The 16,809-nt window shown below is 34.4% G+C and overlaps 1 protein-coding gene across 3 annotated transcripts; it reads left to right on the forward strand.

Annotated features, from left to right (window-relative positions):
• Nucleotides 1-1,929: 1,929 nt before the first annotated feature.
• Nucleotides 1,930-9,811, forward strand: LOC110890202 (ARM REPEAT PROTEIN INTERACTING WITH ABF2). Of its 3 annotated transcripts, XM_035980261.1 has the most exons (20): nucleotides 1,953-2,001; nucleotides 2,033-2,216; nucleotides 3,422-3,576; nucleotides 3,806-3,978; nucleotides 4,059-4,179; nucleotides 4,263-4,337; nucleotides 4,442-4,536; nucleotides 5,050-5,137; nucleotides 5,221-5,328; nucleotides 5,954-6,082; nucleotides 6,180-6,248; nucleotides 6,826-6,885; nucleotides 7,079-7,202; nucleotides 7,294-7,433; nucleotides 8,141-8,204; nucleotides 8,290-8,369; nucleotides 8,469-8,533; nucleotides 8,984-9,101; nucleotides 9,279-9,403; nucleotides 9,496-9,760. In XM_035980261.1, the coding sequence occupies exons 6-20, from the start codon at nucleotides 4,299-4,301 to the stop codon at nucleotides 9,596-9,598; spliced, it is 1,407 nt and encodes a 468-aa protein (XP_035836154.1). In that variant the 5' UTR covers nucleotides 1,953-2,001; nucleotides 2,033-2,216; nucleotides 3,422-3,576; nucleotides 3,806-3,978; nucleotides 4,059-4,179; nucleotides 4,263-4,298; the 3' UTR covers nucleotides 9,599-9,760. The 3 variants fall into 3 exon arrangements, with proteins under 3 accessions (XP_035836153.1, XP_021993477.1, XP_035836154.1); XM_035980260.1 differs by having other exon boundaries at nucleotides 1,930-2,216; nucleotides 9,496-9,811; XM_022137785.2 differs by having other exon boundaries at nucleotides 1,931-2,216; nucleotides 5,050-5,125.
• The last annotated feature ends 6,998 nt before the right edge of the window (nucleotides 9,812-16,809 follow it).

The raw sequence follows: 16,809 nt of genomic DNA on the forward strand, positions 1-16,809 counted from the left end.
GCATCCGCGCTCCGCGGCAGGGTGACCCGACTTTTAATAAAATTTAATTGGAAACGTAGACGCAATGATAACGTGAATGGTGTGAATCTGGTCGCTATTTGTTCGGTTCGTTACAGTACCAGTACTCGCTATAACAACTAAAAGAGAGATAAAAAAAATAAAGTCGTTATAAGACCAAAAGGATATCGACACGTGTTTTCCATTCATCGAAAACAGTAAAAATGAATACCGATAACGATACCGAACTTGTGATTTAATCAAAAGGATATCGACACGTATTTTACATCATCGAAAACAATAAAAACCGAATCCCGGTATCGACGTTGTTCAATCGATATCGACGCGGTTCATTTCGTTTCTTGTACAACACCAGAACTTTGTAAGGTAAACGAACGTAAGCTATTTAAAGGATAAAATTACGATTAAAAAAAAACAAAAAGACAACAAATTAAAAGAAAAACAAAGGAAAATGACAAAACAAAAACACTGTGGCAAACATGCTATAGCATTTGATATATATAATAATTTGTTCGGTTCGTTACAGTACTAGTACTCGCTATAATAACCAAAAGAGAGATAAAAAAATAAAATATAGGACCAAAAGGATGTCGACACGTGTTTTACATTCATCGAAAACAAAAAAAAAATGAATACCGATAACGATACCGAACTTGTGATATAATCAAAAGGATATTGACACGTATTTTACATCATCAAAAACAATAAAAACCGACGTTGTTCAGTCGGTATCGACGCGGTTCATTCCGTTTCTTGTACAACACCAGAACTTTGTAAGGTAAACGAACGTAAGTTATTTAAAGGATAAAAATACGATTAAAATAAAAAAAAGCATAAAGACAACAAATTAAAAGAAAAACAAAGGAAAATGACAAAAGAAAAACACTCTAACAAACATGCTATAGCATTTGGTATATATAATAATTACACTGGAATGATGTGATCACCGTAGGATTTCAAAATTCGTTTATCTTGTCATTATATTTCAGTTTGTTAATATCTATTTTTAATAAGGTCGTATCATAAAAAATCCAATGATGACTTAACAAATACACAAAATAGTAGTAACGACATAAAGAATGTACTAACTCATGTGAAAGCCTTAAACAACTATTTTTATATTAAATTTAGAAAAATCATCTTGTGTTTATTTTTTGTTCGTTAATTGATTTCCATAAACAAACGTGTTTATGATTTTTTTTACATGATACTTATGCATTTATTAAAATATGCTTATTTATTATGGGTTTATCTATTATATAGAATTATATTATTTGTATCCAATATAATCCCGTTTGAATTTGAAAATCTTTGAAATAACATTAAAATAATATTAAAATCACCATATTAATAAATAAATACAATAAATCATATAATAGCACAAAGCAATAACAATTTGGTATCCGAAAAACAATATTTGATCGACGAAGTCTTAAAATAAAAATTAATATAGTTTCGTTCAATTCCTTGTATATGGTTGATACTTAAAGTCTTAAACCCCCGATTCTAAATTTCTAATTCAAACTAAAAACATTTTTCAGTATTCTACTGGTGTAATACACAAGCTATTATGATATTTTAATATTGGTGATTAACATAGGTCGATTTTTATGATAAATTCAAGTTAGTTGTGTGAACTGTCATATGATTTAATAATACGAAGTTTTTTTTACAGATTATATAATTATATCGTTTCTATTATAAAAGTACGTGTAATACACTGATGTATAACCTACTATATATATATGTCACCAATAATAAATCAATAATAACGTTTTATAGCTATGATTAGTAAAGATAACAATTTTTTTTTTTTTAAATTTTCAAGATACTTTATAAAATTTGAAATTGTAGTATAGTGGTCGGCTCGTCACTTAAAAAAAAATCCACACAACCATTCCCACCTTTAAATACAAAACAGTCCCACACTCTCCCCATTCATCTTCACCATTTCACTCCTCTCATGGAGAACCAGAACCGCCATGAACAACCTTCAACCTCCGCCAGAAGAAGCTTGAAGAGGAAGCTAGAGGACGAACTCACCGCAGATCGGAACATCACATCACTCATCGACGTCACTCTCGCCTCTGAAGTTCTCGCTCAGGTTCAAATCATCGACTCTAATTTCTCTTCCGATGAAGCAGATCGTGCGTTAGTTAAACGCTCTGTTCATTTCCTCTCCGAGCTCGCGAAAAACGGTACGAATCTATCATCAGTTCGTTTCGTTAGTTCAGTTTCGTCTTTATTTTCACATATTCTACTTTTTTTTTAATTACGGTATGATTTTACTGCTAGTTTAGTGTTTTAAGTAGTGTTTGTTGCTGAATTTAGGTTTTTGGTTAGTTGAATTTTATTAATTTAGTTGTTACTGGTAGAGTCATGTATTTGAGCGACTAGTTGTTGATGATTATGATAATGCGTAAGAGTTTTAAACGCTATGAATCCCATGATCAGTTCATTTTGTTAGTTCAATTTCATGTTAGATGACACAACCTGTTTTTTTCGTTAATTACGGTATGATTTTACTGGTAGTTCAGTGTTTTAGTTGTGTTTGTTGTTGAATATAGGTTTTTTGTCGGCGAATTTAGGTTTTCGGTTAGTTGAATTTTGTTATTTTGTTGTTACTGGTGAAATCATGTTTTTGAGCGAGTAGTTGTTGATTATGATAAGGCGTAAGGAGTTTAAAACGGTATGAATCTACGATCAATTTGTTTTGTTATTTCTTTTTCATGTTAGATGACACATCCTTTTTTTTATTTGAGTTACGACATGATTTTACTGGTAGTTCTGTGTTTTCAGTTGTATTTGTTGTTGAATTTGTTTTCGGTTAGTTGAATTTTGTTAGTTTTGTTGTTACCAGTGAAATCATGTTTTTTAGCTAGTAGTTGTTGATGATTTTGATTATGCGTAAGAGTTCAAAATGGTATGAATCTACATCAATTTGTTTTGTTATTTTAGTTTCATGTTTCTCAGTTCATAACTTCATATCCTGCCTTTTTTTTTTTTTTAGAATTGCGGCATGATTTTACGGGTGGTTCAGTGTTTTAAATAGTGTTTGTTGTTGAATTTTATTATCTATTTGGTTAACTTAGGTTTTAGGTTAGTTGAGTTTTGTTAATTTAGTTACTGGTAGAATCATGTTTTTGAGCGAGTAGTTGTAGATGATTTCATGATTATGATAATGCGGAGGCTAATTTCCCAGGTTTTAGCAGTATTTGCTGTTGATTTTTATTACTCGTTTGGTGAATATAGGTTTTGGGTTAATTGAACTTTGTTAATTTAGTTGTTACAGGTGAAATTATGTACTTGAGCAAGTAGTTGTTGATGATTATGATATGCGTAGGAGTTCTGTTTGTTTCAATTGTTGGCTGGAGTTTTAATATGATTTTTTATACGATTGCAGAGGATATTGTTAACTTAATTGTTGTATCCGGTGCGGTTCCAGCGCTAGTGCGGCATCTTCAAGCGCCACAGGTGAAAGAAGTTACGGTACCGGGGGCGTATGAGCATGAAGTGGAGAAGGGATGTGCTTTTACTCTTGGACTTCTTGCCATAAAGGTAATTGTCCATTAATGCTAGGCTCTTCATCGTTGTGGCGTGTATGATATTGGTTGTGTTAAGCTAAACTAGTAGTATAATTACAAGAGTTCTTTTTTGTGGTCTGATTGCAACATATAGTGTTGATCTACATAACATTTGAAAAAACTATATCAGGGTTTTATATATTGTAATCATTATACACCATTATTAAAGGTATACACTTTTGGTGATTCCTTTTGTTCGACAGCCTGAGCATCAACAACTCATTGTCGATGCTGGAGCCCTACCTCATCTGGTTGTTCTGCTTAAGCGTCACAGGGAGGGCCAGAAGTCTCGAGCATTAAACGGGGTTATAAGAAGAGCAGCAGATGCAATCACAAACCTTGCACATGAGAATAGCAGCATCAAGACCCGTGTCAGGTCACTTTAATTCACCATTTACGATTTACCAATAACAATTGTGTGTTACAGTTTGTTTGACATCACATTTTCGTGTTCAGGGTTGAAGGTGGAATCCCTCCTCTTGTTGAATTGCTTGAACACACCGACGCAAAGGTGCAGAGAGCTGCTGCAGGGGCCCTGCGTACCCTAGCTTCTAAAAATGATGAAAACAAATTTCAGGTTGATACTATCTAGATTAACAGAATATTTACATGGATCTATTGCCAATTTCTCTTAAGATTAGAGTCCTTTCATATCTGCAGATTGTGGACTACAGTGCTTTACCTACTCTTATTCTAATGCTCCGGTCTGAAGATGCAGCAATACACTATGAAGCAGTTAGTTCTTGTTCGATTTCATGAATGATCAAATCTTAGTATTTCACACATAATATAGCTCATAGATTGCTTATAGCTAAAAATATTTCTGAATGACATCTCAGGTCGGTGTGATTGGGAATCTCGTCCACTCTTCCCCCAACATAAAGAAGGAAGTTCTTCTTGCTGGAGCGCTGCAACCTGTAATAGGATTGCTTAGGTAAGATATGTGCTTATACTATTGTGGCGATAGATATAACTCTAATTGATGGCGTTATTTACCAGGTTTGCCATTAATTGTTAAAATAACACCAACTATTTATGGAATATAAGTTACTTGAGTTGCATGATTAGAGTCTCTAGAGGGTTGTATAAGTTGTATCTAATTGCAACTCCTGTCATCATCTATATCTTTGATCTATATTCAAGTAATAAATCAAAGTGGCTTATTTAGCTGGTACCTAAAAGCTGTTCTATATGAAGTTGTTTGATTTTACTGATAAAAAGTAATAATTTTTGGAAACTGTAATTTTCTTACGTTCGGCTTCTAAAAGAAGTATCACTACTCTTTAGTGTAACGAGAACAATTGAATCGTGTACCACTCTACCCTCTAAATAAGTTAAGTCAACAAATGCAAAAGAAGTTTTTTTTACTCAACATTATGGTTTTGTTCCTTGTAATCTCGTTTATATACTCGACGAGCCTTCTTAAACCCTCATGTACCTATAACAGCTCAAGTTGTTCAGAGAGCCAAAGGGAAGCTGCATTATTGCTTGGACAGTTTGCTGCTGCCGATACAGATTGCAAGGTTGGCCTAAATGTAAAATTCATGTATTATGTTTTTGTTCGTTTTTATATTTTTTTGGCTGTTTATTATTAACCCTTATAAAGAAATATTTTTAGGTTCACATAGTCCAAAGAGGTGCTGTTGGTCCACTAGTTGAGATGTTGCAGTCTCCGGATGCTCAACTAAGGGAGATGTCAGCTTTTGCTTTAGGAAGGTTGGCACAGGTAGTCAATTGTCTAGTAATTCATTTATTTAAATTTTGATGTCTCGATATCATAGGTTGTTCATGTTGCCTTAAGACATTTAACATCACAGTATTGTATTTAGGGTTTGTGGAGGCTTTGCGTGTTGTTTCCCTTTCCAAAAGTACATGTAATTGAGCGAATCTACCTGAATATACACCAACACACACTCGCACGGCGGCACGGGTATGCACGATATATAATACCTGTAAAGTTTAGTTTCTGTATGTGAGAGGATGACTTCACGTTATCCTTGGGCGTCGTGAGGTCATGCTGTTTTAATTAGGAAGTTTTAATAATGGCAATTAGTCAATTACATTTACGCATGTCTCCTAGTAAATAATGATATCCTTCCATGCTAAAAGTATCTCTTTTAGAACATATATATATATATATATATATAATATATTTTCTGTTTAGGTTACAAATACCAATAGAATGATCTTTATGATTGTTTTACTAGTCACATGTCATCATTGTGTTATGAGCAATAAATTATGTTCAGCAAATCATAGATTTCTTGCACATTGTGGTTGGTTGGTCTTTCTAGAAAACGATCATGCCATACATTCATGATTCGGTTTCCTAAATACTTCTCATCTAACAGGATACTCATAACCAAGCCGGTATCGCACAGGGTGGTGGTATAACTCCGTTGTTGAAACTTCTTGATTCTAGAAACGGTTCTCTCCAACACAATGCTGCGTTTGCATTATATGGTCTTGCTGATAATGAGGTATTGTGAACGCTTATCATAACAATAGTTACATCATTATTTTTGTTTTATATGTGTGTAATAAACCATACTTCAAATTTTTTTTTTTTCCATCTAGGATAATATTGCTGATCTTATAAGAGTTGGTGGGGTCCAAAAGCTGCAGGATGGTGAATTCAGTGTCCAAGTAAGTAGCCCTACTTTTGCCAGTGCATTCCTTGAAGTCCTTCACTTTAAATTGTTACGTGCTAGCTTATTCTTGCGGTTCTTGCCTTATATATTATATGTTTCAAATAGAAATGGCCAAATGGGTGAATTGGATAACGGCTAAAAACTGGGTCTATTCAAACTTCAAAGTGGAAAATTTTGGAACCGATTTGAAACAGGCCGCGTCAAGTTGACCCAAACCAATTTTTTGTTAAATTGTTGTAGTTACTTTGTATGGTAAATATGATTACAAAAATTATATTATTATAAGGGAACTTTACTTAATGTTCTGAAACTCTTTAACTTTATGATTATTTTATATGTATTAAAAATACACTTCGGGTTTTTTTTTTGACCCTTTACCTGTTCTCTGTCAGTATATTTTTATTTTATCCATCTTCTGACCCGTTAGAAATTAGAAATAAAGCATAACCCAAATTGAGTTGCTAATAAATAAATAGTCTAAATTGTTGACTCTAGAGTTTCACAAGATAGTGACCTGACTAGTTGGGGTAAGTACTTGTTTGACATTGTAAGCTTGTAATTTTGTTTTGCAGCCAACTCGGGATTGTGTAGCAAAGACATTGAAAAGGCTCGGGGAAAAGATTCATGGACGGGTAATTATCTCAAATAAAACCTTCATATTATTCTACTTGTCATAATCTTCTGTTACATGAATAGATTTTCTTCTAATAAATAGTGCTTCTTGGAGGTGATAGTTGTTTTATTAGAAGCAGTTATAAATTTATAATTGTAAGTAACTATTTAATTTTGCAAACATTGACGGAATCTTGTGATGTATTGCATCAGGTATTGAGTCATTTGTTGTACCTAATGCGGATTTCTGAAGAATCTGTTCAAAGACGAGTTACCATGGCTCTCGCGCATCTTTGTTCACCAGATGACCAGAAAACAATATTCGTTGATGCCAATGGTAATTGTGTATGCTGATTTGGTTTAATCACCTTTGTATAAATCTCATATTTTACTTTTTTTTTTCTTTAATATTTTATGGAAATTTGCAGGACTATCGATACTCTTAGAGCTATTGGAATCAAGCAATTTGAATCACCAACGAGATAGTTGTGTAGCCTTGTGCAAGTTGGCTGAAAAAGCGAGTTCACTCTCTCCTGTCAGTGCAGGACCACTATCTCCAATATCTCAGGTTTTTAGAAGTCAAACAATTAATGCAAGAGATTATCAATTTACTTATATATTTGCTTAGCCAAGTTTGAGTTGTGTATAACCGGGTCGGGTCATGCAACAAGTCATTAAAAGAGAATGTCAATTAAAGTTGGGTCAAAACGGGTTCTGACAAAAATGTGTTGTGTTGAAAGTGGTTGTTATTTTAGGAAACAAAAAGGAGTATCAAAACAGGTTCACCCACTATATATATATATATATGTTTCTATGGCTGCTACGAAAATGGTTGTCAGTGGCGGTTGACAGTGGCACTGAGTGGCGATGGTCCATTTGGGCTTGTTATAAATTAGCAAGTTTCATAAGGGTGGCCCATTTAATCCATTGTATATCCTGAGAAGACACGAATCAATCCGTTTAGCAAACAAAAATTACCCAAATTAACCCATGTAGCAAAAAAAATACCCAAATTTAACCCATGTGGCAAACAAAATCACTTAGAACGAGTCCATTCAGCAAATAAAGTTACCCAAATCGACCCATTTAGCAAATGAAATTTACCCAAAGCAACCCGTTTGGTAAATAAAAATTACCCAAATGAATCCATTTAGCAAATAAAAATTTACCCACGTCAACCCGTTTAGGAAGCATAACTTACCCAAATGACAGGTGTAGCTGTAACACCTAAATAAGTTGACACATATATGATGCAAGTAATATCTTCTTTTGCAGGTATATTTGGGTGAGCAGTTGGTAAACAACCCAACACTATCTGATATTACTTTCTTAATTGAAGGTTCCACCTTTCTTTTTGCTAGAATTTTTTCCCCTGTTTCTTTTAATGTTTGTTGAACCTAAAATGTCATATTTATGAGTTCCAGGCAAACGCTTCTACGCTCACAAGATTTGTCTTCTTGCTTCTTCTGATGCGTTTCGGGCAATGTTTGATGGCGGGTACAAGGTAAGTCAAACCATGTGTTCTATATTTCTTCTTGTCCCCAACTGGATTTTTGGAAACTGTGTTTCTATCTTTATTTTATTTTTCTTTTTGAATGTGCAGGAGAAGGATGCTAAAGACATTGAGATTCCAAATATTAGATGGGATGTCTTTGAGTTGATGATGAGGTATGGCATCTATAACTTCCCTATAACGAAAAATAGGGGTGTAGTCGAGCTCTATAAGTCTATATCCAAAGCCCGACCCTGGCTCTTGAGAAAAATTTCAAGCTCGAGCCCGGCTTGTTTATTATTTGTTACATATACTTTATTATGTATATATCCATGTGTTGTATAGTTAATACTTATTTATTTCTATCATATTAATATATTTAGTTATTTTATTATGTAATATATATATTTATATATATGATAGGCTCTATTTGGTTTCCGAGTCTAGCCAAGCTCAGTATATGAAGTTCCGTATCAACATGCTAATTCTTAGGCTGAAATTCGGGCTTGTTTATGGTAGGCTCGATTTTAGCTTTTAGCAAGCCGCTCTCGAGTAGCGCATGAGCGGTTTGGCTCGTTTACACTCTTAAAGAAAACTCAAACAACTAATATGTTATTTAAATACAGATATATGTATACCGGGTCAGTAGATGTGAATCTGGAAATTGCTCAGGATCTTCTTAGAGCTGCAGATCAGTATCTACTTGAGGGGCTAAAGCGTCTTTGTGAGGATACCATTGCGCAAGTGAGTCACAATTTTTTTTTGTTGTTTTTTACAAAAAAGTTATAAACATATTATCATCTGATTGTTACATTTTAAGCACCATAAGCCTTACTATCAAATAATCAGTTTTAAACCACACATCCAAACACCTTTTTAGTTTGGTTTGTCTGTAACGCTGATGTTTCGTTGCTGCGTTAGGATATACGGGTGGACAATGTATCACTTTTGTATGACTTATCGGAGGCCTTCAATGCTGTGTCACTAAAGAATGCCTGCATTTTATTCGTTCTGGAGAACTTTGACAAATTACATTCAAAATCATGGTATGTTTATATTTTTTTTAACAAATCACCAATTTTCTTCAAGTTATAAAATAAACTAAAAACTTGGATTCTTGTGATCATCAAATTATCAGGTACGGTGATTTGATCAAGCGTGTATTGCCGGAAATGCGCAGTTACTTTGTGAGGACGCTCTCGAGGCCAGCGGAAAGTGACGTGGGACAACATGTGGCGTAGTTTTATTTTTTATCAACTGATTTAGCCAACTTAGAAGAGCAGAATTAATGCTGTACAGAAAGTGGGTTATAGGTTTGATTTGTCCAACGGTTAGAATGTTTTTTTTTGTTGTTGTGGTGGAAGTATCAATGCTTGTGTCAAGTGTCACTTGTCTTATTCTTCTCTCCATTCCCATCATTAATATGAATATGAGCAAAAAGGTCCGTCTCTTCATATTTTGTGTAAAGCATTTTGATGCTAGAGAGATAGATAGGTCTTGATGTTTAGTCTCGTGTATTATGTAAAGCGTATCTCATGTCTCGTCTCATCTGCGTGAGATACTCATTAACCGTTTAGTTTTTTGTAGGTTTTGATGTTCCTAGTATAAATTTCAATCATAAAGTAGGGCCGGGGAGGTAAGATCAAGTCAAACCTTACCTCTATGCGAGAAGATGGAGAGGTTGCTCGTCCTCATACTCAAGAAGCTCTTTTTTTGTTTTGTTTTGTTTTGTTTTTTTTTTTGTTTTGTTTTTTTTTTTGTAACTATATAAAAAATACAACTGCATCAGAAAAAGAGAATGACAAAACCAGAAATACTAATAATAGAGGTAGACGAGAGAAAAAGGGGATGACATAGAAAGGAAGATAAAGCATATAGAAAGTAATTAGCAACAACATCAATCAATCAAGAAAGAAAGACGAACAAAATGGTATGACAAACCAATTCACCAAGACAAAGCTAAGACGGATAGGCTAAGAAATAGTGGCGGATCTAGGAATTTTTTACGATGGGTTCACCTCACAACCAAATGTTGGAATTTTCGGGTCAGTCGAGTCGGACCCATCATTTCATGGTCGAGCCGAAGTTGAGCGACGTTGTTTTAGCTATTATAGTGCCCTTAAAAATAACTCATTATATATAATATTGGTATAGCTAATAGTTGCTGCCCTTTTTTTAATAAAGTCTTAATTTTTTTTTTTTTTTTTTTTTTTTTTTTTTTTTTTTTTTATGGAAATGCATACCTCAAATCTTCAATTTTAGATGAGAAAACCACAACAACGAAGTTATGCGTTCATGATTTCCCGTGTCCTCGATACAAAATAAGATGTCACTTATAAATTCCACTTCACTCTTCACAAACTGTAAAAATTAATACAGAGATGTTATGTAATATGCATTATGTTAAAAATATATATTTGAATGATATATACATTTTCAATCCTATGGCTGCATTTGTGAGTAATTCAAAACCAACAACACCACTTGTTCATTCCTCTTGTGGCTACAAATGTATAAAATAAATAAATTGTTGAACAAACACACACCCTAACATTGCCTTTAACAATAAATTGTAAAACAACACACACAATACAGTTTATCCCAAGTCACACACAAAATTAAAACAAAGACACACAGAAAGCTTGAATAATTGATGCAGTTTGAATAACTCATTATAGTCCAATAGCCTACCGTCCAGGATAAAAAGAAACGAGTACAACCGTGCACTATAAAAAGAAACTGTTAAAACTTTAAGTGGAACCCTAGATTAATTTTTCTATTCAAAATAAAGAAAAGTGTACATAAAGTGCTATAAACAGGAGTTGAACCCGTGCCCTCTTGTCTAGCAGGATAAAAAGAAATGAGTACAGCCGTGAACCATAAAAAGAAATTGTTAAAACTTTAAAGTGGAACCTTAGATTAATTTTTCTATTCAAAATAAAGAAAAGTGTACAGAAAGTGCTATAAACAGGAGTTGAACCTATGCCCTCTTGTCTAGAAAGCCTTTTCCACTGAAGCTGTTCTCCATTTTTGTTTATGGGTTCACCTCTTGTTATATTTATGGGTTCACTCCAAATTTGTTATATATGTTTCTATCAAAATTTCGTAACTCGATGGGTTCGTGTGAACCCGTAACTATATACGTAGATCCGCCCCTGCTAAGACATATATTTAAGTATGCAATTAGTTTTAGAAGTTTTCACTGTGTGAGACCAATGTTAGAACTACAGTTAATTATCTTTATATTTCAAGATGGTTTTTGAGATGGACTTTTTTTTTTAACAGGAAAGGATATTTTATTCATCACCAAATTATACGTCCAATGCTAAAAAGGCATCATACATAGACACTCATACTTTCTCCTAGACTTTGTTACATTAAGACGCCTACTCGCTTATATTAAACCTCATTCAATTTTGTCACTCAAAAATCGCTTCTTTTGCCCTATGGACACATCCTCGAACTTGATGGATATTGAGTAGTAGGTACTCGTCAAGTATAGGAGGTATGAAACACATTTTTTTATACTCGGATATGGGATCCATTGTCATCCTAATTGTAAACACATTTTCAGACAGGCTTAAACGTATAAACCCAATACCCGATTCATTATAAACCCATTTAAACATTGATTTACAGATATTGATTACTTGAGTATAATATTATAAATTTCAATATTATATATTATATATTATTATAAACTATAAAAGTGAGCTAAATTTCAAATAGTGTTTGTAGTTTGACGCCAGTCACACCTTTTAAGTTAAAAAAAATTGTGTTTGGGTTACGTGATTTTTATTTTCTTTAACGATAATAGATTTTTTAAACAAGTAGATCTGAATATAAGACCGTGGGTTGGGGCGGCGGTTGCGAAGCAACGTAGGCTAAATCACACTGGGCTAGCGTTGGCCATGGCTTTGCCCCGCTGGCGTGGTGATTGAGCATGGCGTGGGGCGCGCCGGGGGGGGGGGGGGGGGTTTGACATGGTTGACTGGTCCAGTATAGCCGTTGCCAAACGGCTACTTTAATTAAATTTTTTTTACATATTAAACCAATATAAATATCCACCTATTTTTTACAATTTTTACCACTTCTTTACTTCTTCTACCATATCTCTTTATTTTTTTTATAAATCAACCCACAACATCCCACAATGCATCCTTTTAACCGAAGCTATGACCCAAACAACCCCTTTGGATACCAAGAAAACCCGAACCCTAGCCCGCCACCAAACCGTCCACCACCAAACCCGACCCAAATACCCCTTACACGTGGCCATCCACAACAACCGCCACACAGTTTAGTATACTCACCGTGTCCCGATCTAGCCGGAATCGCATCGTATTTAGGAAACCGTGTATACACGAACTTTCCATACGACGATTCATCTATTACGTTAACATTTCCCAACCCGATTCCTTAAAGAAAATCGCGAAGATATGAAATTTCTCGCTATGCCCGTTGATCACCTTACCGGCACACAATTGGCAATGACGTTGGTAATGTAAGAAGAAATCATGAAAAAATATAACATGGAGACATCATGAAGTTTTTAATTTTTTTTTTTAAATTTTATGTAGCTTTTTTTTTTAAATTTTATGTCGTTTTTTTTTTAATTTTATTTGTAGTTTTTTAAAATATTATATGTAATATTCTCTTCTATTTTAATTAGTGTGTTATTTTACTTAAATAAAATTTAAAATCGTTAAAAAAAAAAATCCACATGGCTTGCCACGCCACACCACACCCCTTGTTTTTGAATATTACCTTGTGGATCCCACACTCCAAGGGCGGACCTAGCATGTTACTAGTAGGGCCGTTCAAATTGCTCGCCGCTCGTTGCTCGCTCGACGCTCGTTCGGAAATTGCTCGAAAAATGCTCGTTCGATTTGACGCTTGGTTGTAAACGAGCCGCTCTGCTCGGTTCGGTTTGTAAACGAGCCAAGCATGAGCAAAGGTTTGCTCGGCTCGGTTCGACTCGAATTATTTTATTTAATTAGTATATATACATATACACTTACATATATAATAAACATGTATATACGCATATATATATATACACACAAATATAAATTATACATATATATACACACACCTAAATATATACACACATTACACATACATATATACTTAAATATAAATTAAATTTAGAGTTTTATATGTACCACTCTATTAGATTTTGGTCCACTATATACGAATTTACAACTATATCTATACGCACTAGCCCAACCACGCTAATTAATATCAAATCTAAAAGTTAAACCATAAACCGTTAAACGATAGTCTGCTTATCGCCTCAATGTTTCATGTCGTTACCCTAAGTCGATCGTCTCCTACTCTCAACGTAATTGTTCATGCAATATAATCATCGGCTCGTCGGCCACAACATTGTTATTCATAAGAAAAATATTATGCCATGAAATGTGCATGTTTTTAAAGACATAAAAACTTGCTACCCAACATTGTCACTATCACTCTCAAAAAATTTAAATTGGGCGACACGGTTGTCCAAATCGCTCGAAGTTCGCTCGACGCTCGCTCGGAATTTTTACCGCTCGAAAAATGCTCGCTTGATTTGAGGCTCGGTTCTAAATGAGCCGCTCCGCTCGGTTCGGTTTGTAAACGAGCCAAGCACGAGCAAAGGTCCGCTCGGTTCGGCTCGGCTCGTGAACAACCCTAGTTACTAGGGGTAGCCCCTGCTACCCCTTGACGCTCTGGTGTTAGTGTAAATTTTGGAAAAAATTGACGTTTTTTCGATTTCGTTACCCATTTTATATGAAACGTTGTCCATATAAGGATTTTCTAGATCCGCCACTGCCACACTCGCCACGTGTCTAGCAATGCCCCCAACCCAAGCCCCTCCACACCCCATAGTCTAACCCAAACAAAGTGCATATGCTTAAAATGAGATTTTTTTTTGTCTCTGTTTAAAAATCGTGATCTGTAATAACATAACTGAAGGTGTGCACTAAAGTGAATGAAGTGTAACGGGTTAAAACATAGTGTTGTGAGGGTGTTTGTTGTTTTGGATTTTCTGGGTTGGAACATTTTTGTTGGACAAGGGCTTCATAGTCGATACTTGAAAGTATTGTGTTTTGGTTATCGTTATTGTACAGGGATTCTTGATGGTAACCATGCTGATTATCAAAACAATGATGTAGGAATACAAAGAAGTCAATAAAACTAACATTTAGGGATCATGAGTGAAATTTCAACCGGTTTCTAAACATGCACTATTTAACAAAGGACACACAATACCCTCACGTGGAAGTCACATGGTTGACTTAATACCAAAAGAACTAAACATATTACGCGGCAAACTCTTGGACTAAAATTATAGTTATTAAAAAGCAATTATCAAAACCGCAATAATCGTTCTTTATTGTACTTTTGTTTGTACAAGTAATAAGTTTGGTTTGGTATGTAAGCCTAATCAAACTCGTTATATGAAGCTCGAACTTGAGTTCCTTCATTAACACTCCAATTTAGACTCGACTTGTTTTGAGCTTTTGACGAACTGTTCACCACCGTAATTCCCGCCTCTACTGCTACCACCCACCACTGTCGCCACCTATTTCCTGCATGAAAACTTTTCTTAGGTAACATATTTTAAAATATGTGATTTTACTAATGCTCCTAAATAGTTAGTGCTTTAAATGTCAATTGTGAAAGTAAAAGGGTTAGTTTGTAAACTTTATGAACACCTTAACTAACATGTGAAATGTTATTAATACCGTTGAAGAAATAAACAGATGCCTGGTTAAATTAAAATCCTCTCTCTACTTTTTAACAATTACAATCTCATTTATCAAATCATCATTTATGCGTTAATGATCTTCGTCTACGCGATTACCCCCCTTCAAATTTTCTCTACGGATTTGATAATATAGCGCAATTTTCTTCAGGTTAATTTGTGGAATTGTTCTCTTATTTTCGTTTATTAGTGATTCCTAGTGTTTGAATTCGAATTATAGCGTACTATTAATCGTCTATGTACGTGATTCATCGTTATGATCTTGCAATGTTGTGTTTATTCAATTTAAAATAGGAAGATTTCACATTGAATGAATGTCTGACCTTGTAATCAATCGTCCTCGTTGGCTTGTGATTGTTTTCGAAGGTTGGTTTAAATATGCGCTCGCTACATGATGTGGTAACCGAATCGTATTAGGTAGTCTAATGTGCCCCTTATGCAGTTGACCATTACTTGAACAAATTAGACCATCGATTGAACAAATCTGACTAGAGATGATGAGAATATTTTATGTATTATTGCATATAAATTAATAAGTTAAAATATTATATGTTAATAGTTTTTTAGTATTTTTTAATTAATAAACACCTCGCAAAAGCATTTTTGTTCATTTTTTCTGCAACAATAGCACAATTTCGATGTCAATACAATGATTTTAATGCATAGTTCTTCCAACATTCCGAGGATTACTTTATGCTTAAAAGTTAAAATAACCATTGAAACATGATCTTTCAATAACTGTATTTGCACTTTGCAGGATATAACCATGCATTCAGTTAAACTATGGCCTCTTAGCCATAGCATGAGGCGAATACTCGTGGAGCAAATCGTAAAAAACCTCACAACCCCATCCATTTTATCACAAAAATACGGACTTTTAAGTAAAGAAGAAGCAGAGGAAGATGCTAAACAAATTGAATATGCAGCCTTTGTGGCTGCAACCCAACACTTTAGAAAAGAGCCGGAAAGAAATGGAGGATCTGCAGCCCAAGTTTACGCTAGAAAATCCAGTGAACTAATGGTAGAGTTTGTCAAAGCCGGGCCCAAACACAAAGAAGACCGAGAAACTATACCAGACTTAACAATCTTGGTTGATGCCAATGGTAATTGTGTATGCTAATTTTAATTAATCACCTTTGTATATAAATCTCATATTTTGCTTTAATATTGTTTGGAAATTTGAAGGATTATCGATACTCTTAGAGCTTTTGGAATCAAGAAATTTGAATCACCAACGATATAGTTGTGTAGCCTTGTGCAAGTTAGCTGAAAAAGCGAGTTCACTCTCTCCCGTCGATGCAGGACCACCATCTCCAACATCTCAGGTTTTTCCTTACGTTTCTGAAAGTCCGAACAAAAAATGCAAGATGTTGTTTATATACCTTCTTAGCCAAGTTTGTGTAAGCCTGGCCGCTCGGGTTGGGTTGGGTTGGGTCATGCAACAAATAATTATCTCAAATAAAACCTTCATATTATTCTACTTGTAATACCTAAATATGTTGTACACATATGATTATATGAAACACTAGGTCTTTGTAGTTATGATGCAAGTGATACTTTCTATTGCAGGTATATTTGGGCAAGCAATATGTAAACAACCCTACATTTTCTGATGTAACTTTTTTAATTGAAGGTTCCACCTTTCTTCTTGCTAGAAAATTTTCCTCATGTTTCTTATAAGGGACAATTGCATATTTC

This window comes from Helianthus annuus, chromosome 11 (assembly GCF_002127325.2).
Source record: "Helianthus annuus cultivar XRQ/B chromosome 11, HanXRQr2.0-SUNRISE, whole genome shotgun sequence".
Classification (NCBI taxonomy): domain Eukaryota; kingdom Viridiplantae; phylum Streptophyta; class Magnoliopsida; order Asterales; family Asteraceae; genus Helianthus; species Helianthus annuus.

Bases quoted from the DNA above. Each gene is read 5' to 3' on its own strand.
- LOC110890202 (XM_035980260.1), top strand. From the start codon at position 1,982: ATGGAGAACCAGAACCGCCATGAACAACCTTCAACCTCCGCCAGAAGA. The intron at 4,338-4,441 runs GTTAGTTCTTGT...ATGACATCTCAG, and splicing joins CAGCAATACACTATGAAGCA to GTCGGTGTGATTGGGAATCT. The intron at 8,370-8,468 runs GTAAGTCAAACC...TTGAATGTGCAG, and splicing joins TGTTTGATGGCGGGTACAAG to GAGAAGGATGCTAAAGACAT.